We start from the raw sequence: 23,236 nt of genomic DNA on the forward strand, positions 1-23,236 counted from the left end.
CTTTCTTGGGCGCCCTGGAGCTTTTTTGGCAACAATGGAACCTCTCTCCTTGAAGTTCTTGATGATGTGATAGATTGTTGACTGAGGTGCAATCTTTCTAGCTGCGATACTCTTCAAAAATGCAATGAAGTTGAAATGTGTTTTGGGGATAAAGTTCATTTTCTAGGCAAATATTTACTTTGCAATTAATTGCTGTTAAGCTGATCACTCTTTATAACATTCTGGAGTATATGCAAATTGTCATTATAAAAACTGAAGCAGTAGACTTTGTAAAAATTAATATTTGTATCATTCTCAAAACGTTTGGCCATGACGTTCACGTTTGTTTTTCGCTCTGTGTCTGTGCGCCCCCTAGTGTTCGCACGGAAACTACGTCATAGGTGTGGTCAAATGAGATGAGACTAAACCGAAAGTAAATGCCAAATAAAAATCACCTTATGAACGCACGTCTGGGACATACGACGGTGAGTTTATTAACACTTACAGAAATGTTCCAAATGTTACATTATGTACAAAATATACAGTTTTAATGTTCTAACGATAAAGGACATAATCCAGTCTGAATCTGTACGAAACGATCTGTGACAAAACGGCGAACTTTTTGAACTTCAGTCACTCCGGAAATGTAGATTACTGACACGGAGAAGGTGATAGCCCATGTCGTATTTAACATTGTTCAGGAGAATCTGTATTTAAGGATTATCGTCAAAGAGTCACTGTAGTTAGAGATACTTATGATACCTAAATATAACTATTTAGATACAAGTTTAAAATTAAATATGGATTCAAATATCATTTAGCATTTTTCATGAGAGGCCACTGTATAGTCACTGATATTGTCACACTGAAAGAACTCTTTGCCTTTAAATCACATTTTTATTTGTTCTAAACTAGACGATCTTAGGCGGAACATTGATAAAAAAAAAAAAAACATCAAGTCAATATTCATTTATATAAGTTGCCAAAAGATGGCGCTAAAGTAGCGTGTAATTGCGTGTAAGTGTTTAGCAAGCGTTCAAGTATATGTAGAATATTGTATATAACAGTTATAACAGAATAGCCTACTGTATAACAAATCTGTTAAAATGTCCTTTTCCTGTGTGTCCAGTGTTACTGGGCTTGTGTTTGGTTGTGGAGTCACACTGCAGTGACATCAGGTTCATTATAATCAGAGTTTCAGTGTCCTGCTCCTCCTCTTTATGATGAACTGTTGACAGGGAGCAGAGAGCAGCATCTCCAGTGTCCAGCTGTGTGTGTGTGAAGAGGAACAACTCCATGATGGAGCCTCATAACTCCAGCAGTGGAGGAGGAACCTCTGACCCAAAGTGAGGAGCTTTACATCAGCACTTAATCTGAGAAAACAGGAAGAGGGAATATTCAGGATAAATGAGATGTAGTGAAGAACATAATTACTCAACACTTTCCTCATCTTCATCAGGGTGAAGAGAGCAGCATCTCCAGTGTCCAACTGTGTGTGTGTGAAGAGAAACAACTCCATGATGGAACCTCATAACTCCAGCAGTGGAGGAGGAACCTCTGACCCAAAGTGAGGAGCTTTACATCAGCACTTAATCTGAGAAAACACAGGCATGAAAATCTGTCACCTTTCTGCGAAATTCACCGTTTTGAAGTTGAAAAGGGTGACCTACGTGAATCGTGTAGATCCGATGAGTTTTTTGTTTGGGGGGGGGGGGGGGGGGGGGGGTCGGGAGATTATATGTACATATTTTAATTATCATATTGACTTAAAGCAAACAGAGCACTTCCGAAATTGGCAATTTCAATGACAGTGGCCAGCAGTTTCCGCCCAGAACCTTCATAGAGGCCAAATAGCGTTTCAATCATACAAACGTTCTTCATTCATGTTATTCACTTACTGCTAAGCGGGACGAGAAGCAGGACCTAGTGCTACACCGGGGACAAGTCAGAAGAGCGTACATTTACCACTACATTTACCAGATCGTACATTTTTAATTGGGTGGATTTAATTGGGATATTAATGGTTTCAATCGTTTTCATATTTTGCGGTAAAACAAAGTTACTGCCGTTCGCTACAGCGTTGAACACTGTCAGATCTAACCACAAGCTCTTGTGATAAATAGGTAGATAGATGGGCCTATTAAGTTCGCGTCAACCCCGTGTAGTTAACGGTGACATAAAATAAGAAACAAGATTTTTTTTCTAGTGTGTCTGTAGTTGTAACTGGTGAATCCAGGGACGTGTGAGGATCACATTCGCACCAGGGCTGAAAAGGTTGAAGATGAAGTTGTAAACGCTTGTCGTTTGAGTCTACCCTGTGCTTTAGCCCAGGTTAGAAAATAAAAACACGTGAACCTGGTATTTTTACACTCATTTTCGCCGCTGATGTATTTATTGGTTCATTAAGACGTAATGGTTTTGACTGAGCCATCCGGAATGGCGAGAGCGGCTTCTTGCGTTTACGGATTGCGTTTACATTGAATCCATTGACATGACAGTCAAAAAAAAATTTTTTAATGGATTTTACTATATTTTACGGAGCCCGTAAGGTGACATCATGTAAAAAATAAATAAATAACGCGTGGCCACGACTTATTAACGCGTGGGAACGAGATACTAACGTCGCCTTTCACACGCGGCAACAAAGTTTATTTTTTCACAGCAAAGCAAGCAGATCCCAGGGATGTTCGCGAACTGACTGCCCAAGGAAGGTAAACCTGGCTTTATATAAAGTAATACTTAATTATCTTGTTCGCACGCGTTAGTAAGTCGTTCACATGCGTTAGTAAGTTGTGGCCACGCGTTATTATCTTTTTTACATGATGTCACCTTACGAGCAATATTTGGCATCACCTGTCGCTGTATCCCCGTACACCAGCAGCCACCCCCACCCCCCCCCCCCCGTCGCAGTATACCCATGACGTCACATGTCAACCCCCCCCCCCCCCCCCCCCCCCCCCCACATGTCAACGCCCCGTCGCCGTATCCCCATGACGTCACATGCCCCCACCCCCCCCCGGTCTTGTCACCTTTTTAACCCCTGACCCATTTTCATGCCTGAAACAGGAAAAGGGAATATTCAGGATGAATGAGATGTAGTGAAGGACACAATTACTCAACACTTTCCTCATCTTCATCAGGGTGAAGAGAGCAGCATCTCCACTACCCAGCTGTGTGTCTATGAAGAGTGAATCATCTCCAGTACCCAGCTGTGTGTCTATGAAGAGTGACAGGTCCATGTTTGAGCCTCTTGCCTTCAGTCGTGGGCCTGTGACCCCTGACCCACAGTGAGTGACACATTACACACAGAGATTCTTTAATCAGACTGAAAGTATTTTAAGTCTTCATTCTCCACATTTTCCTCTCTCTCTCCCTCCTCAGTTCTTGTGTATGTGTGGAGGGAGTAAATATTTGTGGTTCCTTAGTCCCACATTAAAGCCAGTACCACTGAATTATCCTTAAACAAATAAGGAACAGAGTAATAATAAAATAAAGAAGACAGACTCCAAGATCACTTGATGAGAATAACAGGTCCCACTTTATTATAGATCAACGTTGGTGTACAGTTGTGTCTCTCCCCAACATGAAAGTCTCCAGGGCTCAGAGGAGCACTAATGTTTATTCATACGGTATATTCTGTAACGAGGTGACAGATGCAGCAGACACAGGAGGTGGTGCTGGGTCGACTTTAATGTCCATTTCCATCATAGACACAGCACAACTCAAAGCAGTTAAATGCAGTTTAAATGCGAGGGATCAGAGGAGCGGATAGCGCTCTGAACTCTGAAGAGAGTCACTCAATCTTGACCTTTAACGGATAAAGAGGGTGACTGGAAATGAGTGACAGGTGCACGAAATGAAGAGAACTGATCAGTAGGCGGGGCTGGTGATCTATGGAGTAAACGGGAGGTGGAGTGTTGTGAAGTGGGCGGATCACCTGAGGAGCCGGACCGGCCTACCGTGACATATTCTAATCAGATACACATTGCCCCTCCTACTCTATTTACATATCTGCTTTAGATTCCACCATTATGTCCAATCATCATGACTTCACACCCCAGTCATTCATATTCATATACACATTCATTATATATGTATTAGGTCCAAATGTAAAAGTTCTATCTGTTTAAAGATCCCCTGATCTGGACCTTTATCAAATGAGGCCTTTTACAGTGTCATCCTACATCCACAGTTCATCCAGCAGCATGTAGAGGCCCTTTCATTATCTGCCTGTGTTCATGTTATGTCTAAATTCTCCAGATCTTTCCACCAGTCTGTACATTATCAATGGAGCTTTGTGGAGCTCCTCAAGTTTTCATTATTAATAGTTTCATTTATTTTAATATTCTTGGCTGAGTTCCAAAATGTTTCCCAACTAACTCCCAAACTCCTTCTGTAAATGATTTATTACACAGAAAAAACACTTTTCTATTAAAATTGTAAAGTGACCTTGAGTATCTAGAAAGGCGCTATATAAGTTGAACATTCATTCATTCAAGATTACATCCAGTGATGAAACTGCCTACAGGTCAGAGGACGAGAACCTGGAGGACTGGAGTCAAGAAAACAACTTGATCCTCAGTGCAACAAAGATGAAGGAATTGATCCTGGATTTCAGGAGACTGAGACCCCTCGTCCATCACCCAATCACAATCAGTGGTGAGAGAGTGGAAACTGTGAAGAGTATCAAGTATCTCGGTGTTAACATCAGCCATGACATGACCTGGACCACCAACACCACAGCGACGGCCAAGAAAGGTCTCCAAAGATACACTTCCTGAGGTGCTTAAAGAGAGCACAACTCCCACAACAACTGCTGGTGAGCTTCTACAGATCAGTCATTGAGTCCGTCCTCACATACTGTATTTGTTTGGTTCTCTGGCTGCACTATAGACAATAGGAAAGATCTCCAGCGTATTATCAAGACTGCTGAGAGGATCACGGGCACCAGCTCCCCAGACCAGAGGACATATACAGGACCCGCTGCACCAGGTGAGTCACTGCTATAATAAAGGACAGCACACACCCTGGACACTGTCTCTTCACTCCACTGTCTTCTGGAAGACGCTACAGGACACTATATGCACGGACTACAAGACTAAAAAACAGCTTCTATCACAGAGCTGTTACACTAATGAACACTGACCACAATAAACCCAACAGATTTTAACCCCACATTCACTACATCACTTTAACACACTGCACTCAGGTCCATATGCACTACGTCACTTTAAATATTTATATTTTTTTATATTTATTCTTGATATTTTTGATATTTGTTATTTAATTATGTTGGCATTTGGAGGAGGATTGCTCCAACAAAATTTTGTTGTTTGTGCAATTACAAAGATATCTTATATCACGCATTCATGACAGAATTTCTGCACATAATTTCTGTGCATAATTAGTAAACCTGTGTGTGAACCAATGGGTCTTTAATTGATCAATCATCTCCCCTTTGGACACACAGGTCTTCCCATGGGTCAATTTAACATAGTAAAGAAACATGAATATAGTCAAACACGGCGGCCCAGAGGACAGCGCCACACACCATCCTGAAAAGCACAGCCTGCTTTCTTCCAGACGGCCTCTCCTCCTGTGTGTGTGTGTGCTGTAGATCTGTGAGGGGGAGGGAGGGGCTGAGCTGCAAGGTCAACAGAGGAACTTGTGGGGGGGTACAGAGCAGGTCTCATGACAGCTACATCTACAGCTTGGTTCCCTCTAGAAACAGAATCAGCACCGTTAGTGTGGGCAGCACATTTACACACAGCAATAGTGGACAGCAGTTGGAGAACATCCAGGAGATCAACACAAGCTTGAGATGTGAAATCAGAATCACTGAACTAGTGTTTCCAAATGGGCCCAAAATCATTAACTACACCAAAATCACACCTGCTGTCATTGTAAATAGTAACTGATATTCCTTCTGCCAATCTGTATGCCTGGGTTAAATCATATAGTCCAGCGGTCTGTGCTGAGAGGTGATGTGGTAGAGGGACTGAAACTACTAAGTAGGACGGGGCGACTACAGCCCAACCTACTCTGTTTTGATCTGTGCTGGATCCCTGGATACTGACACATCAACAAAGAAAATGCAGTCGGGGTGATTCAGAGGTTCTTCATTGAGGTCCAACCTGGGGGAACACAGCATGTTAGGTACAGCAACACAGTCATGTGACTCACCATCATCCTCTATGGGTAAAGTGTGGCTGGATTAAGAACTCTGCATCGTTGAATGAGGATGTTGGGCATGTCAAGCAACACAGTGTTCTATTTCAGCCATCGCTGTGTAGATAAGTGTGATGTTTTCTTATCTAGAAGTAAAAGTGAAGTGTAATGGGACTAATAAGGTCAGTGTAGAATAACCCACAACGTCTCTGGATGCTGCCATCACTTTCTCTGCTGTGGCCACAGCGCACAAACAAACTGGAAGTCCCACCATTGATCTATATTACTGGATTGGTGTATTGTCTGTACCATTGATCTATATTACTGGATTGGTGTATTGTCTGTACCATTGATCTATATTACTGGATTGGTGTATTGTCTGAACCATTGATCTATATTACTGGATTGGTGTATTGTCTGTACCATTGATCTATATTACTGGATTGGTGTATTGTCTGTACCATTGATCTATATTACTGGATTGGTGTATTGTCTGTACCATTGATCTATATTACTGGATTGGTGTATTGTCTGTACCATTGATCTATATTACTGGATTGGTGTATTGTCTGTACCATTGATCTATATTACTGGATTGGTGTATTGTCTGAACCATTGATCTATATTACTGGATTGGTGTATTGTCTGTACCATTGATCTATATTACTGGATTGGTGTATTGTCTGTACCATTGATCTATATTACTGGATTGGTGTATTGTCTGTACCATTGATCTATATTACTGGATTGGTTTATTGTCTGTACCATTGATCTATATTACTGGATTGGTGTATTGTCTGTACCATTGATCTATATTACTGGATTGGTGTATTGTCTGAACCATTGGTCTATATTACTGGATTGGTGTATTGTCTGTACCATTGGTCTATATTACTGGATTGGTGTACTGTCTGTACCATTGGTCTATATTACTGGATTGGTGTATTGTCTGTACCATTGATCTATATTACTGGATTGGTTTATTGTCTGTACCATTGATCTATATTACTGGATTGGTGTATTGTCTGTACCATTGATCTATATTACTGGATTGGTGTATTGTCTGAACCATTGATCTATATTACTGGATTGGTGTATTGTCTGTACCATTGATCTATATTACTGGATTGGTGTATTGTCTGTACCATTGATCTATATTACTGGATTGGTGTATTGTCTGTACCATTGATCTATATTACTGGATTGGTGTATTGTCTGTACCATTGATCTATATTACTGGATTGGTGTATTGTCTGTACCATTGATCTATATTACTGGATTGGTGTATTGTCTGAACCATTGATCTATATTACTGGATTGGTGTATTGTCTGTACCATTGATCTATATTACTGGATTGGTGTATTGTCTGTACCATTGATCTATATTACTGGATTGGTGTATTGTCTGTACCATTGATCTATATTACTGGATTGGTTTATTGTCTGTACCATTGATCTATATTACTGGATTGGTGTATTGTCTGTACCATTGATCTATATTACTGGATTGGTGTATTGTCTGAACCATTGGTCTATATTACTGGATTGGTGTATTGTCTGTACCATTGGTCTATATTACTGGATTGGTGTACTGTCTGTACCATTGGTCTATATTACTGGATTGGTGTATTGTCTGTACCATTGATCTATATTACTGGATTGGTTTATTGTCTGTACCATTGATCTATATTACTGGATTGGTGTATTGTCTGTACCATTGATCTATATTACTGGATTGGTGTATTGTCTGTACCATTGATCTATATTACTGGATTGGTGTATTGTCTGTACCATTGATCTATATTACTGGATTGGTGTATTGTCTGTACCATTGATCTATATTACTGGATTGGTGTATTGTCTGTACCATTGATCTATATTACTGGATTGGTGTATTGTCTGTACCATTGATCTATATTACTGGATTGGTGTACTGTCTGTACCATTGATCTATATTACTGGATTGGTGTATTGTCTGTACCATTGATCTATATTACTGGATTGGTGTATTGTCTGTACCATTGATCTATATTACTGGATTGGTGTATTGTCTGTACCATTGATCTATATTACTGGATTGGTGTACTGTCTGTACCATTGATCTATATTACTGGATTGGTGTACTGTCTGTACCATTGATCTATATTACTGGATTGGTGTATTGTCTGTACCATTGATCTATATTACTGGATTGGTGTATTGTCTGTACCATTGATCTATATTACTGGATTGGTGTATTGTCTGTACCATTGATCTATATTACTGGACATTGCCTGTTGCCGCTATAGCTAGCGCTGCGCCGCCCTCTGAGCCATTACTATGCATTGAGTCATGTCAGCACAGCAGTGTAGTTCCTATGTGGGATGTCAACCCAGTACAGTCAGAGACATTTCGCACAGTCAGTACAGTGAGTACAGTCAGAGACAGTACAGTCAGTAGAATATAAGGTCCCACATATGCTGATCGTAGCTTTGAAGTAATAAAGAAACTTACTCACCAAAGGAAGCATGACAGAGAGTGAGAAGCAGAAACATCCAAACCCATCTCAGTAGTGTGGCTGTCAATGTAAGAGTATATGAAAACATTTAAATACATGTAAATATAGAAACTATGTAAAATGAAAGTCTTTTTTTTTTTGTTAGAATTTTTAGTTTTGAATTTTCAATTTTTCAAAATGCTATTCAATGACAATTTAACAGTTTATTTTTTCAGTGAGTAGACTGCATTCTGCGTGTAAGCTGGTGAACGCTTTTATACAGTAGAGATTAAGTATTAAATATTGAATCAATATTTATTGAATTTTATTGAACCAATACTGTAACGCTTGGGTGTGGGAAGCAGGCACCAAGACGATTACGGTGAACAATGAACATTTAATGAGACTACACGAATAAGCTCTGTGCGGAGCGCAAGCAGCACATTAACACACTCACGCTGACACGTAGCTTTAGACAAAGACGAGCACACGACACTGCGCGAACGCACATTAAATAGGTGAATTACACAGACCCACGTGACCTCGAGACAAGGCACAGGTGTAACAAACTAACACGCTCACAAACAACCCACACCCACGGAAGTACAAACATGGACATAACTGCACGCAGACGACATAATGACACGCCCACAGAGAAGGGTCCGGAGCTGTTCCGTGACAGAACCCGCCACCAGGGGCTCGCTACTCCCGGAGCGTCCCGCGCAGCTGGAAAGCCCCGAAGCAACACCGATGGGCAGGTCCGGAGCCGCCGGGACCACGAGCCTCCGAGAGCCGTCACCCCCGACGGCGGGAACCGCCGCGAACCGCTCTAGCGCACCCACCCTGGGTGCACACCGGAACAGCAAACACGAAGGGCACAAACGGGAACAGCGGGTTAGGGAGACACAAGGGGACAGACAAAAACACAGGAACACAGACATTCATCCCCGGAGCCAGGCCTCCCGCCTTGGGCCAAGCCTGTAGTGGCGAGAAAGCTCCGGAGGCTGGAGATGCTGCAGGAGGCAGTTCTCCTCCCGCCTGTTTTGCCTGCTCACCGCCAGGTGCCGCACGGCTGGCAGACGCGCCGGGTGCAGCGCGACTTGTCGACCACTTGGGGGATGCACATCTAGCGGATGCGCGTGGTGCAGCGCGACTGTCCGACCACTTGGGGGACGCACACCTGGTGGACGCGCGAGGTGCAGCGCGACTTGTAGCCCGCTTGGAGGCAGCACTACCGTCGGGGGCGCGAGGTGCAGCGCGACTTGCATTCCGCTTGGAGGCAGCGCGACCAGCGGGTCTCGCGGCAACCTTCCTCCCGGGTCTGCGGCTCCCTCCTCCGAGAGTGCCGTAAGGGCTTGCCGCCCTATGAGCCTGCTGGCACTCCCTCTCTGGGAACCCCCCGTAGGAAGCCCCTCCTTTGCTAGGCCAGCCCCCTCTGGAACTGGTATTAGGGGTGGTGTCCATCGCCGGCATCTCCTCCTCGGCCACGCTCCAGTCCATGGACTGTGCGAGGGTCTCACATCGGGAGTGGTCCATGGGCTCCTCCCCACAGGAGTCCCCACTCTCCGACGCGGGTGGACTGTTCGGTCCGCTCCCACCCCCTTTGCATACGGTCGAGAGCGAACTCACCGAGCTAAGACTCTCCCCCTCACTCTCCTCGCTCTGCTCGTCGGTTCCCGACGGGGCTGGGTGCAGCGACGAAGGGGGGCTGAAGTCTTCCTTCTCTTCGCCTCCCCGTAGTAGACCGTGCTCTTTGAGCACACTGACGGGGAATACTCCTCCTCGGAGTCCTCTTCCTCGGACTCGTCCTCTGGAGGATTGGCACGTACCATCCCCGCGTAGATGACCAGCGGGTCCTCTGTGCCCTCTCCGGTTTCGGCCAGTGGGTTGGTCTCGCGCGTCATCGCGCGGAGTCCCTCTCTCCACGCCGCCTGGAGAAACACCTCCCCTCTCCTCTCCTCGGCACTCTCAGGAACACGCACGGGAGAGGATGCGCGCTGGGTCTTGTTCCTCCCCTTCCTTGAAACACCGCCGCCCACAGCCATGGGTGGCAGCTCTAGGGACGCGGCGAGGTCTTGGTCCTCCCACATGCGCACCGCTGATTGGCGGAAGTGTTCGGCCACTTCAGCGTCTTCCGACTCCCGAGCCGCGCAGAGCATGTATGCGCAGACCGGGTTCCGCATCATCTCCTGCTCGGAGACGGGGGCTTCGTGGCGCCGGACTGGGGAAGAGCCGTGGTGGCGACGGCTCTTCCTCTTCCCTTTAGGTGCCCTGGTGGCGTATCCAGGCATACCTTTTTTCTTTTGGCTCGTCTTTCTGTAACGCTTGGGTGTGGGAAGCAGGCACCAAGACGATTACGGTGAACAATGAACATTTAATGAGACAACACGAATAAGCTCTGTGCGGAGCGCAAGCAGCACATTAACACACTCACGCTGACACGTAGCTTTAGACAAAGACGAGCACACGACACTGCGCGAACGCACATTAAATAGGTGAATTACACAGATCCATGTGACCTCGAGACAAGGCACAGGTGTAACAAACGAACACGCTCACAAACAACCCACACCCACGGAAGTACAAACATGGACATAACTGCACGCAGACGACATAATGACACGCCCACAGAGAAGGGTCCGGAGCTGTTCCGTGACAAATACGCGACACAATCAGTCTCATATCTCATACTAAACAGAGACACTTCTCCTGACTAGCTGACAGTATAAAGTGCACCAGAGGGGGGAGGGGGGCAAGCAAAAGACAGACAGACAGACTTAACTATTCTAGAGAGACTCTTTCTTTTATAGACTGCTTAAAGACGATTGGTTCCATATTTTGGAAACGTAGGCTATATAAAACTTATTTAAATGTAACCTGTTTAAATCAAATCTTAACCTGTTTGGTTCAATCAAATACAAAACTTTTATTCAATAATGTTGTTCATGTAATTCTATGTGCTCTTAACATTTTTATATTGGAATAGATCACTTTAAACTATATGTTTCTACACACAACAACGAATATTCTTTAGGCTAAGAATTCTCAACGTTGCTTATACAAAACCACTTAAAATCCACAGAAACATGTGGGGCAGAGGGGTGTCCCATATCCACACTGACTAGTTTAAACTGCTAACTTCATTTTTTATTTCCTAAATCTTAAAGCAACGCAATTCGAAGATAGTTCACGAAGACAGGTTACGTCTGCAAAAGTGCGTGTCGTACTGTCTGAAGATACAGATTAGAAAATAAACTTGGTTACGTACAGAGAAATTCACCTTACCTGAAATCATGACATTGGAGAATACTGAATAATGAAATAATACATTGTAGGCCATAAGGTGAAGACGTTTTTCGCTTGATCCTGTTTCCATATATGGGGCACTAAATAATTATTTCTTTAATAAAATGAACTATTGGTGCAGAGCGCAATAGTAAAAGTTCTCCATGTATAATCCTGCAGTTTTTTTATTCGTGTTTTAAATCGGCTATAGTTCCTTCCTCGCGTAGTAGTCTTTTCTTCATGAGTGATACGGATTCGCGGACTTACTTCCCTCTAGACCAATCAGGTGGCTGCATTTTGGAGCTGAAATCCAACATGTCTGCGCCCGTTTGGTCAACACAGAGTAGTGGAGATGAAGAATTTACGACAACACTGTCTTCAAATGTGCTTAAAAAAGGTGCAAAACAATGTTATATGCATCTTACATCTTTAAAGAAAGAAGAGGCAATTGCATTTTCATGAACGCGGTGGGACACATTCAGGAATAGCGTCAAACGGTGGCTTGGTTTAAAGGGTGAGAGACAGAGAACAGCAGAAACATTTAAACATTGTAAACATTGTAAACATTGTCCTTCTACATCCATCTTTGCTACTTTGTGTAAGTTTTGTACATAAAACATTTTTTGTTAATATATATATATATAACAAAAAGTGTATATATATATATATAACAAAAAGTGTATATATATATATATATATATATATATATATATATATATAACAAAAATTATATATATATATATATATATATACACACACACACACACATACACACTCACAGTTTTCATTTTGTGATCTTCTTTTACTGTTTTTATGTTGCAGGATAATTTGAAGAGGCGTTAGCCCGTGACTTCCCCCAGCTGGTGTTTTACTCTCCCAGCAAGCGCAACATTTGTCAAATGGTTTTTGTTGAGACGTTATCTGCAGATATTTTGCTAGACAGGCGACCTCACCCATTAGACACAGGAACAACAACTGAGGTAAGACAAACTGAAAGTGACTGTGAAAAAACCCCAAATACAACAGCTGGTCAGGAACAGTGAAGTGTAGGTGCCTCAGTGACACTACAGAGGACACAAGCACACTTTATAGTGCAGCTCTGATTTTACAAAAGCTTTTGCGTGACGCTTCTGGGATGACATGCCCATGGCCACCCACATCAGATGACTTAAATGTAACTGAAGCTAAATCTGTTGTCCCTCTCAAATTGTATAATCTGATTTCCTGGATTGTGGGTGCAACTGAGGAACCAACGCTGGCTATGTTGATATTCCAGGTTGTTTTTACATGCACAACATGCTGCACAGGAACTTAAGACTGTAGTCATCAAGAGCCCTGATACTGATGTGTCAGTAATTGCTGTAAGTTTGCAAAGAGCTTTACCTTGTAAGTTGTATTTTTTCACTGGATTTACCAACAGAACAAAAATCATTGACATAGCCAAGGTGTCATCAGCTCTTGGCACCCGTGTGTGTTCAGCGCTTATTGGGATCCATACATTCTCAGGATGTGACTCTACAAGTGCCTTTCAGGGCAAGGGCAAAAGAAAGACATTTTCTCTTGCCTCAGAGAAAAAGGAATACCTGACTGCATTTACAGATTTGGGCAGTAGTTTTAACCTGGATCAGTCGACCTTTGATCTGCTTTGCAAATATGTGTGCCAACTGTATGGTCTGACATTCTTGGCAGATGTGAACGATGCCAGATACAAAACATTCTGCATGTCAACCTCAGCTTTGCCAGAACTATCCATGCCACCAACAAGTGATGCCCTGTATCAGCACTGCAAAAGGACAAACTACCAAGCAACAATAATGAGACACCCATTGGCAATGGATGGCACCTTGAGGATGGAGAGTTAACGGTGACCTGGATGACTAATGGCGCATTTCCACTAGGGCCTGCTTGGCGCGGTACGGTTCGATACGGGTCGGTTTGTGAGTGTTTCCATTAGTACCAGTTCCCTGTGAGCCGGCCCCTTTGGGTACTTTTTTCGTACCGACTCGCTTGAGGTTCTAACCGTTCCGAAGAGGTACTGTTCTGTGACGTGTCGTCACAGGTTGCGTCAGGAGAGCGACTCCTCCGCTATCCACTACCGACTCCTCAGCCATTTTTAAAACCCGAGGAGAGAAGAATGGAGGACCACAAGAATGTTCCCTGGTCGAACGCCGAGGTACAGACCTTTCTGCAAATAATAGGCGATCAAAAAATCCAGGGCGAACTGGACGGGGCCACTAGAAACGTAAAAGTTTTTAGTGAGGTTTCCGCGCTAATGGCCACTCATGGCTACCAGCGGTCCGTTATACAGTGTCGGTCCAAGCTTAAAAAGCTCAAAAGTGACTACCGGGCGGTGAAGGATCACAATGCACGCAGCGGTGCAAACCGCAAAGATTGGAAGTGGTTCCAGCAGATGGATGCTATATACGGTCACCGGCCAGCCAGCAACAGCAGAGAAAACGTGCTGGACACGGCGATGTCGGTGCTGGAGGCCACGGAGAATGGTGAGTGTATTGTGATTTATGTTTTACTACTAGGCTCACAAAAGATGTAATATGAACGTAATATGAACGCATCTATTGTAAACGCAGGAATTTAGAGCTGTGTTTGTAGTAAATGTTACCACCACAGTCACTACTGTACAATAGCTAGCTCTTGGCCACAGCGTGGAGCCTAGCTAGTTGCTAGTTAGCTGTAGCCATTAACAAAGCATGAGCAGTGATGACGTGCTACACATTTTGTGCAGTTACGCTATATTGTTGTTGCTTTCACGGGAATGCTTGTGTTTAATATTTGTTATTTTTTATGTTCAAGATTCCCCTTCCACTGACGAGGCGAGCGCTTCTTTGGAACCTCCCGCCTCCCCCGCATCATCCGTGTCATACACGGAACCAGCGGTCTCTACACCGGCTGGATCACAAACGCCTGTCCGGCGGCCCAATACAGGTGAGGAACACAAAAAACATGTGAAGCACCGGAGTAGCACGAGTACCGAGTGCATTTCAGTTTTACTAATCAACTCCCATTACCCTTTTTTGTCTAGGCAAGCGAAAAAGGACCCAGACTGACCTAGATATCTGTGCACATCTCCAGGAGATGCAGGCGCAGGATGTGCGGATGCATGAACAGATTCATGAGCAGCGCGAGGAGCACATCCAGCTGCTGCTCTGTGATTCTCGCGAGGCCCGTGAACAAGAAGCCGAGCTGAGGAGAGCGGAGCTGGCGGAAAATGCTTCATTCAACCGGGCTTTCCTCGGGGTGTTTGGTGAACTTGTAAAAACATTGCGAGACAGACACCAGTGAAAACATTTTAACAGTTTTTTTTGGGGTAATTTGCTTTTTTGCACTTTTAAAAACTTTTTTCTTACTATATTTACATATTTTGTAAATATCAACATTAATATATTTCTTAATAAAGTTTTATTTCATTTGATTGTATGACTGATGCTTTTTATGCCGGGTGTGTTCATTGTCTTAACAAACAATCCGCAGCAGATAATGAGTTTGACAATCACAGCTTTATTGCTTTGTGTACATGAAACAGGCAAGGGCAACAATTTAACTGTTATGACAGATATATTGCATCAGTGCATTGCGAGCATCTCTACCATCACACCCCTCCACACCCTCTGCCATTGCTGCCACTGGCTGCTGTGCAGCAGTAGCTGGCACATCCCATGTAGTGTCATATGTCTCTCCATAACTTTCACACAAATTATGCAGAGCGCAGCATACCAACACCATTGATTTCACAAGTTGAATCTCACAGTCATTCCTTTTCAGAAGGCAGCGCCATCTACCCTTAAGTCTGCCAAAAGCATTCTCAACAACAACACGTGTGCGACTGATATGTTGATTGAAGATCTGCTGCTCTTTTGTGAGGTTTCCGGTGTCCTGAAATGGCTTCAAAAGCCACTTTTGTAAGGGGTAGGCAGAGTCTCAAAAAGTTTAGGTGTCACTATTGATTCTGATCTTTCATTTGACACACATGTATGCAATGTCACTAAGGCTGCCTTTTTCCATTTACGTAATATTGCCAAGCTGAGACACTTACTTTCATTAGCTGATGCAGAGAAGCTAGTTCATGCTTTTGTCTCGTCGAGATTGGACTACTGTAATAGTCTTCTAATTGGATGCTCTAAACAGTCCATAAAGAAGCTACAACTTGTACAAAATGCCGCAGCTAGAGTCCTAACCAAGGCTAGGAAATTCGATCATATTAGTCCCACTCTCGCCGCACTACACTGGCTGCCGATTATATATCGCATTGAATTTAAAGTTCTCCTGTTAACCTATAAGGCGTGAAATGGTCTTGCCCCACAATATCTGAGTGAACTCATTGATTACTACAACCCATCTCGCCCTTTGCGCTCCCAAAATGCTGGATTTCTCGTAGTTCCAAAAATTAGTAAAAATACAGCCGGAGGCAGAGCTTTCTCTTTTAAAGCCCCTCAATTATGGAATAGCCTTCCAGCTCCAATCCGAGACTCTGACACAGTTCCAATCTTTAAATCTAGACTTAAGACTCACCTGTTTAGTCAAGCCTTCAGCTAAAGTTCCCCTTGTAAGGTGTAGGGGCTTGGGGGCCCCCAGACGTTGAGATTTCTGGTGATCTGAGATGTTGATGCTGTCATCCAGCTGTGTCTTGGCATCACTCTATTTGTGACTATGACTTGACTGGAAAGCAATGTCTCAGTGAGCCCTCATGCCTGTGGTCACCTCTGAACCTCTCCCTTTAGTTATGCTGCTATAGATTAGTCTGCCGGAGCCACATGCTGATCACTGGCACGTGAGCTACGTACATTTAAATCAACGGTGGTTTAAATTCATGTCCACTCAGTCTGTATTATCTATCTTCTTGCATGGCTCTACCCAAGACGATTGGATACAGGCACCTGCAGGCACCTGGGGGATGGTCTGGCTGCCGGTGGATGTGCTGATACCGGGGTTCACCTGGGGAGTAACACTGCAGTCGGAGCCTACAATACCAGCATCACTGCTCCGACACGGAATGAAAGCCTGGCATTCATCAACAGATATTTACAGTGACAATATCAAAACCCAGAACTTTCAATTCTACCTTTTACCTAGTCTGATTGTGTGAATTATGTGTGACTTGTGTATTTGTGTGTTAACGGGCCGCCCAATGGAGGATGGGTTCCCTTTTGAGTCTTGGTTCTCCCGAGGTTTCTTCCTATTCCCCACCACCATAGGGAGTTTTTCCTCGCCACTGTCGCCTTTGGCTTGCTCATTAGGGTTCTGGACCCATAGTATTGTTAACCTTGTAAACCCTGTAAAGCTGCTTTGCGACAACTTGAGTTGTTAAAAGCGCTATACAAATAAACTTTGATTGATTGATTGATTGAGTCTCCAAGGATGTAATAGCCAGCGGGCATGGCACTGGTTGTCCTAACACCTGCTGGAAATAGATTTCCCCGGGTGGCCAACTCCCACAGCATGGACAGTCTCAGCACTCAAGCATCATGCATACTCCCGGGCATTCCAGCCATTACATTCCAGAAGAGGCCCTTTCCGTCGACTACACCTTGGAGGATTATTGAGTGCCAGCCTTTGCGGTTGAAGTAGTCGGTGTGACACAGTCGTGGGCCAATGATGGGTATGTGGGAGCCATCAATAGCACCCACGCAATGTGGGAGTCCCCATCTAGTCTGTATGTACTCCGCCATATCCCTGAATCGCCGTTCGTCTGGATAACGAATCTGCTCAGGTACCAGTAGTGTCTCTGCTGCAGCACAGAAATCCTGCACACACCTGCACGCAGTTGTAGTGCTGACTCCAAACAGATGGCCTATGCTTCTGTACTCCGAGCTTCCACAGTGCTATTGCCACTCTTTTGTGTACGGGCACACACTCTCGAAAAGTTGTGTCTTGTCGCTCCAGGGCTGGACGCAATTTGTTGCTGAGGGAGTCGAACGCGTCTCGGGACATCCTGAAGTTCTGTAGCCACTGTGTGCACGTGAACTCAGGAACAATAACGTCCCACCACTGAGACGCTCGTCGGAATGTCCACACTGAGCGTTTGCGACGGCCATTAGCCAACAACAAAGCCATCTGAAACGCACACACACAGACTTTTTACTGTGTTAGCTTTACACACTTTGCACATTTATTTCGGGTAGAAAGACCGATGTCGACTAGCGTTAGCTTAGCTTACCAGCCTATGTCTTTTTCTCCTTCTCCTGTTGTCCTCGGCCTGATACTGCTGTATGGTCACAAGAAGTCTCCGCTCCTTTTCTTGTGTTGTGCGTCTCGCTAACTGAAGCCTTCTCTTGCTCGCTTCATTTGCACGTTTCCGGAATAAAAGCCATAGCCCTAGCACAAGGTACACGAGTCCTTCCATCGCCATCTCGTCCATTGTTGTACGGTGTTGTGGTCGCATACAAATGATGTCACGACACTACAACCCGCGCGCCAACAGCGACTCCACCCACATTGTGGTGGTCCACCATTGTAATGGAAACACAACGCGACCGTACCGTTCCGTTGCGAATCGACCCGTATCGAACCGTACCGCGCCAAGCAGGCCCTAGTGGAAATGCGCCATAAAACCCCCGCCCCTGAAAGTGTGTTGCAGGTAGTTCACTGCAGTTGTAAGCAGGGCAAATGTGAGACAGGGAGATGTTCCTGTATGTCTGCCAGCCCGTGTTGTACAGATTTATGTAGATGCCAAAATTGTGGAAATACTTTAAAAGAAACAGAGCACATTGCTCCATGGGATGATGACTCTGATGATGACAGTGAAATGGATGAATAATAGTAATGAGTAAGAAAAGAACTTTGTATTTGTATTTGGGATCGAGGGACAGTAATGTATTCAATGCTAGAATGAACCATGCTGTGACCTTAAGACACCATTCTGTACTGTGTATAAACATATTTGTAGCTGTATATTGCATTTATTGTAGTGTTTATTATTTTAATCAAATCAAATCAAATCTATTTATAAAGCACCTTAAAATCAATGTCATTGGCCAAGGTGCTGTACACAAGTAGGAGCATAAAATACATATAAAAGACAACCACATTTACAACAAAAACAACCTCTCAACACACACAACATTTAAAACAAAAGGGGGTGCAGTAACGTTTTGATTTATTTCAGCCACCATTGACTAAAGTCTGTACTTTTTTGCTGTCTGTGATTACACAGTATCTACTGAAAATTGATATATAAAACACCAGTGTATACAACTTCATATTGTGTTTATGCTTTATTTTGTGTGGTGTCAATTTCTGAAGTTTAAGAAAGAAATCTGCAAATTTGCAATATTCCATAATGTAAATTCACACTTGAGTGTACTAAAGCATTAATACTTCTCTTATATGTTTAAGTACATGTATAGGTCAGTTTGAGATATATTTTAGGTTGTGAAAATGGAGATGAATTTACAAGCAAAACCAGCAGCATAGAAATTGTTTTTTTTATTCACATATATATATTCATTTATGCACTGTGACAAAAAACTGCAGGATATTTTACGGAGAACTTTTAACTCAAGGTCTATAAGGGTATTGTCTTTTCAAAAACACTTTTAAAAAGTAGTGCCCAGACGTGCGAACGAAAATCACTTTCTAAGCACTTTTTGTTGGTTCACATTATGGCCTATATGTATACATGTGAAATACAAATGTACAGTCATGGCCAAAAGTTTTGCGAATGACACAAATATTATATTTTCACATAGTACAGTTGGCATGAGACAAGACTGGTGGTAACGCACACCTCGTCTTCTCTGAACAAGCTGTTTTCCAGATGTCCCAAACAATCGGAAAGGGGATTCATCAGAGAAAATGACTTTACCCCAGTCCTCAGCAGTCCACTCCCTGTACCTTTTGCAGAATATCAGTCTGTGCCTGATGTTTTTTCTGGAGAGAAGTGGCTTCTTTGCTGCCTTCCTTGAGACCAGGCCTTGCTCCAAGAGTCTCTGCCTCACAGTGCGTGCAGATGGACTCACACCTGCCTGCTGCCATTCCTGAGCAAGCTCTGCACTGCTGGTAGCCCGATCCCGCAGCTGAAACACTTTTAAGAGATGGTCCTGGCGCTTGCTGGTCTTTCTTGGGCGCCCTGGAGCTTTTTTGGCAACAATGGAACCTCTCTCCTTGAAGTTCTTGATGATGTGATAGATTGTTGACTGAGGTGCAATCTTTCTAGCTGTGACACTCTTCCCTGTTAGGCCATTTTTGTGCAGTGCAATGATGACTGCATGTGTTTCTTTAGAGATAACCATGGTTAACAGAACAGAAACAATGATGCCAAGCACCAGCCTCCTTTTAAAGTGTCCAGTGGTGTCATTCTTACTTAATCATGACAGATTGATCTCCAGCCCTGTCCTCATCAACACCCACACCTGTGTTAATGGAGCAATCACTGAAACAATGTTAGCTGGTCCTTTTAAGGCAGGGCTGCAATGAAGTTGAAATGTGTTTTGGGGGATAAAGTTCATTTTCTAGGCAAATATTTACTTTGCAATTAATTGCTGTTAAGCTTTATAACATTCTGGGGTATATGCAAATTGCCATTATAAAAACTGAAGCAGTAGACTTTGTAAAAATTAATATTTGTATCATTCTCAAAACTTTTGGCCATGACGTTCACGTTTGTTTTTCGCTCTGTGTCTCTGCGCCCCCTAGTGTTCGCACGGAAACTACGTCATAGGTGTGGCCAAATGAGATGAGACGAAACCGAAAGTAAATGCCAAATAAAAATCACCTTATGAACGCACGTCTGGGACATACGACGGTGAGTTTATTAAATGTTTCAAATGTTACATTATGTACAAAATATACAGTTTTAATGTTCTAACGATAAAGGACGTAATCCAGTCTGAATCTGTACGAAACGATCTCTGACAAAACGGCGAACTTTTTGAACTTCAGTCACTCCGGAAATGTAGATTACTGACACGGAGAAGGTGATAGCGCATGTCGTATTTAACATTGTTCAGGAGAATCTGTATTTAAGGATCATCGTCAAAGAGTCACCGTAGTTAGAGATACTTATGATACCTAAATATAACTATTTAGATACAAGTTTAAAATTAAATATGGATTCAAATATTATTTAGCATTTTTCATGAGAGGCCACTGTATAGTCACTGATATTGTCACACTGGAAGAACTCTGCCTTTAAATCACATTTTTATTTGTTCTAAACTAGACGATCTTAGGCGGAACATTGGTAAAAAAAAAAAAAAAACATCAAGTCAATATTCATTTATATAAGTTGCCCAAAGATGGCGCTAAAGTAGCAAGCGTTCAAGTATATGTAGAATACTGTATATAACAGTTATAACAGAATACTGTATATAACATATCTGTTAAAATGTCATTTTTCTGTAGTGTTACTGGGCTTGTGTTTGGGGGCGGAGTCACTGCAGTGACATCAGGTTCATTATAATCAGTTTTTCAGTGTCCTGCTCCTCCTCTTTATGATGAACTGTTGACAGGGAGCAGAGAGCAGCATCTCCAGTGTCCAGCTGTGTGTGTGTGAAGAGGAACAACTCCATGATGGAGCCTCATAACTCCAGCAGTGGAGGAGGAACCTCTGACCCAAAGTGAGGAGCTTTACATCAGCACTTAATCTGAGGAAACAAGAAGAGGGAATATTCAGGATAAATGAGATGTAGTGAAATATGTAATTACTCAACACTTTCCTCATCTTCATCAGGGTGAAGAGAGCAGCGTCTCCAGTACCCAGCTGTGTGTTAATGAAGAGTGAATCATCTCCAGTACCCAGCTGTGTGTCTATGAAGAGTGAATCATCTCCAGTACCCAGCTGTGTGTCTATGAAGAGTGAATCATCTCCAGTACCCAGCTGTGTGTCTATGAAGAGTGAATCATCTCCAGTACCCAGCTGTGTGTCTATGAAGAGTTACTGGTCCATGATTGATCCTCCTTACTTCAGTCGTAGGCCTGTGACCCCTGACCCACAGTGAGTGACACATTACACACAGAGATTCTTTAATCAGACTGAAAGTATTTTAAGTCTTCATTCTCCACATTTTCCTCTCTCTCTCCCTCCTCAGTTCTTGTGTATGTGTGGAGGGAGTAAATATTTGTGGTTCCTTAGTCCCACATTAAAGCTAGTACCACTGAATTATCCTTAAACAAATAAGGAACAGAGTAATAAAAAAAATAAAGAAGACAGTCTCCAAGATCACTTGGTGAGAATAACAGGTCCCACTTTATTGTAGATCAATGTTGGTGTACAGTTGAGTCTCTCCCCAACATGAAAGTCTCCAGGGCTCAGAGGATCACTAATGTTTATTCATACGGTATATTCTGTAACGAGGTGACAGATGCAGCAGACACAGGAGGTGGTGCTGGGTCGACTTTAATGTCCATTTCCATCATAGACACAGCACAACTCAAAACAGTTAAATGCAGTTTAAATTCAAGGGATCAGAGGAGCGGATAGCGCTCTGAACTCTGAAGAGAGTCACTCAATCTTGGCCTTTAACGGATAAAGAGGGCGACTGGAAATGAGTGACAGGTGCAAGAATGAAGAGAACTGATCAGTAGGCGGGGCTTGTGATCTATAGAGTGAACAGGAGGTGGAGTGTTGTGAAGTGGGCGGATCCCCTGAGGAGCCGGACCGGCCTACCGTGACATATTCTAATCAGATACACATTGCCCCTCCTACTCTATTTACATATCCCCTTTAGATTCTACCACCATTATGTCCAATCATCATGACTAGCTCTGTGTCTATGAAGAGTAACATGTCCAAGGATGAGCCTCTTAACTTTAGCAGTGGACCTGTGACCTCTAACCTACAGTGAGTGATACATTAGTGACAGTTTTTAACAAAACATTCACTTCTAAATGTGTATTTATTGAAGTCAATGGTAAAGCTGTGTATTTAGTTTGTGAAGAACAGGATTACAATTTGAATCACCATTACGAGAGTAAACACGATGAGAAATACAAGAACTAGACTGATTCAGAACTGTAAGTTTTTTTCTAATAAAGTGTCTAGTGTGTACCAGTACAAGGTGTTTCTAATAAAGTGTCTAGTGTGTACCGGTACAAGGTGTTTCTAATAAAGTGAGGCACTATTCACATAAACATTATTCTACATCACCAGAGTTAAAGTCAGGTGCAGGTTCTCTGTGTTTGTTCTACTGTCACTACAGCATTTGGGTTCAGTGTCCCTCAGTCTGGGAGCCCAGTGAACCGTGACATGTTCAGATGTGTTGGGTTATTCCACATGTATCACATCATCATTATCATCATCATCATGTACCTGAATGTAACATGTATTCATGAATGTAACGTGTATTCATGAATGTAACATATATATGAATTCAT

At 43.3% G+C, this 23,236-nt stretch overlaps 1 protein-coding gene and 1 long non-coding RNA gene across 7 annotated transcripts; both read left to right on the forward strand.

Annotated features, from left to right (window-relative positions):
- The first annotated feature begins 329 nt into the window (after positions 1-329).
- On the forward strand, positions 330-19,111 carry LOC143493602 (uncharacterized). 6 transcript variants are annotated; one of them, XM_076992120.1, is made up of 10 exons: positions 330-464; positions 1,218-1,325; positions 1,439-1,546; positions 3,120-3,266; positions 4,508-4,761; positions 4,873-4,971; positions 12,344-12,422; positions 12,731-14,409; positions 14,720-14,851; positions 14,949-15,343. In XM_076992120.1, exons 8-10 carry the CDS (start codon positions 14,043-14,045, stop codon positions 15,206-15,208), a joined length of 759 nt encoding a protein of 252 aa, XP_076848235.1. In that variant the 5' UTR covers positions 330-464; positions 1,218-1,325; positions 1,439-1,546; positions 3,120-3,266; positions 4,508-4,761; positions 4,873-4,971; positions 12,344-12,422; positions 12,731-14,042; the 3' UTR covers positions 15,209-15,343. The 6 variants fall into 6 exon arrangements, with proteins under 6 accessions (XP_076848235.1, XP_076848234.1, XP_076848237.1 ...); XM_076992119.1 differs by lacking the exon at positions 12,344-12,422 and adding an exon at positions 16,783-19,111 and having other exon boundaries at positions 331-464; positions 14,949-15,233; XM_076992122.1 differs by lacking the exon at positions 12,344-12,422 and having other exon boundaries at positions 331-464; positions 12,731-12,888; positions 13,329-14,409.
- A 1,444-nt stretch (positions 19,112-20,555) lies between these two features.
- On the forward strand, positions 20,556-23,176 carry LOC143493613 (uncharacterized). Its single transcript, XR_013125541.1, has 3 exons — positions 20,556-20,666; positions 21,373-21,480; positions 21,594-23,176. It is a non-coding gene; the product is annotated as an uncharacterized LOC143493613 (long non-coding RNA).
- Positions 23,177-23,236: the final 60 nt, after the last annotated feature.

The sequence above is a fragment of the Brachyhypopomus gauderio genome, unplaced genomic scaffold (genome assembly GCF_052324685.1).
Source record: "Brachyhypopomus gauderio isolate BG-103 unplaced genomic scaffold, BGAUD_0.2 sc90, whole genome shotgun sequence".
Lineage (NCBI taxonomy): Eukaryota > Metazoa > Chordata > Actinopteri > Gymnotiformes > Hypopomidae > Brachyhypopomus > Brachyhypopomus gauderio.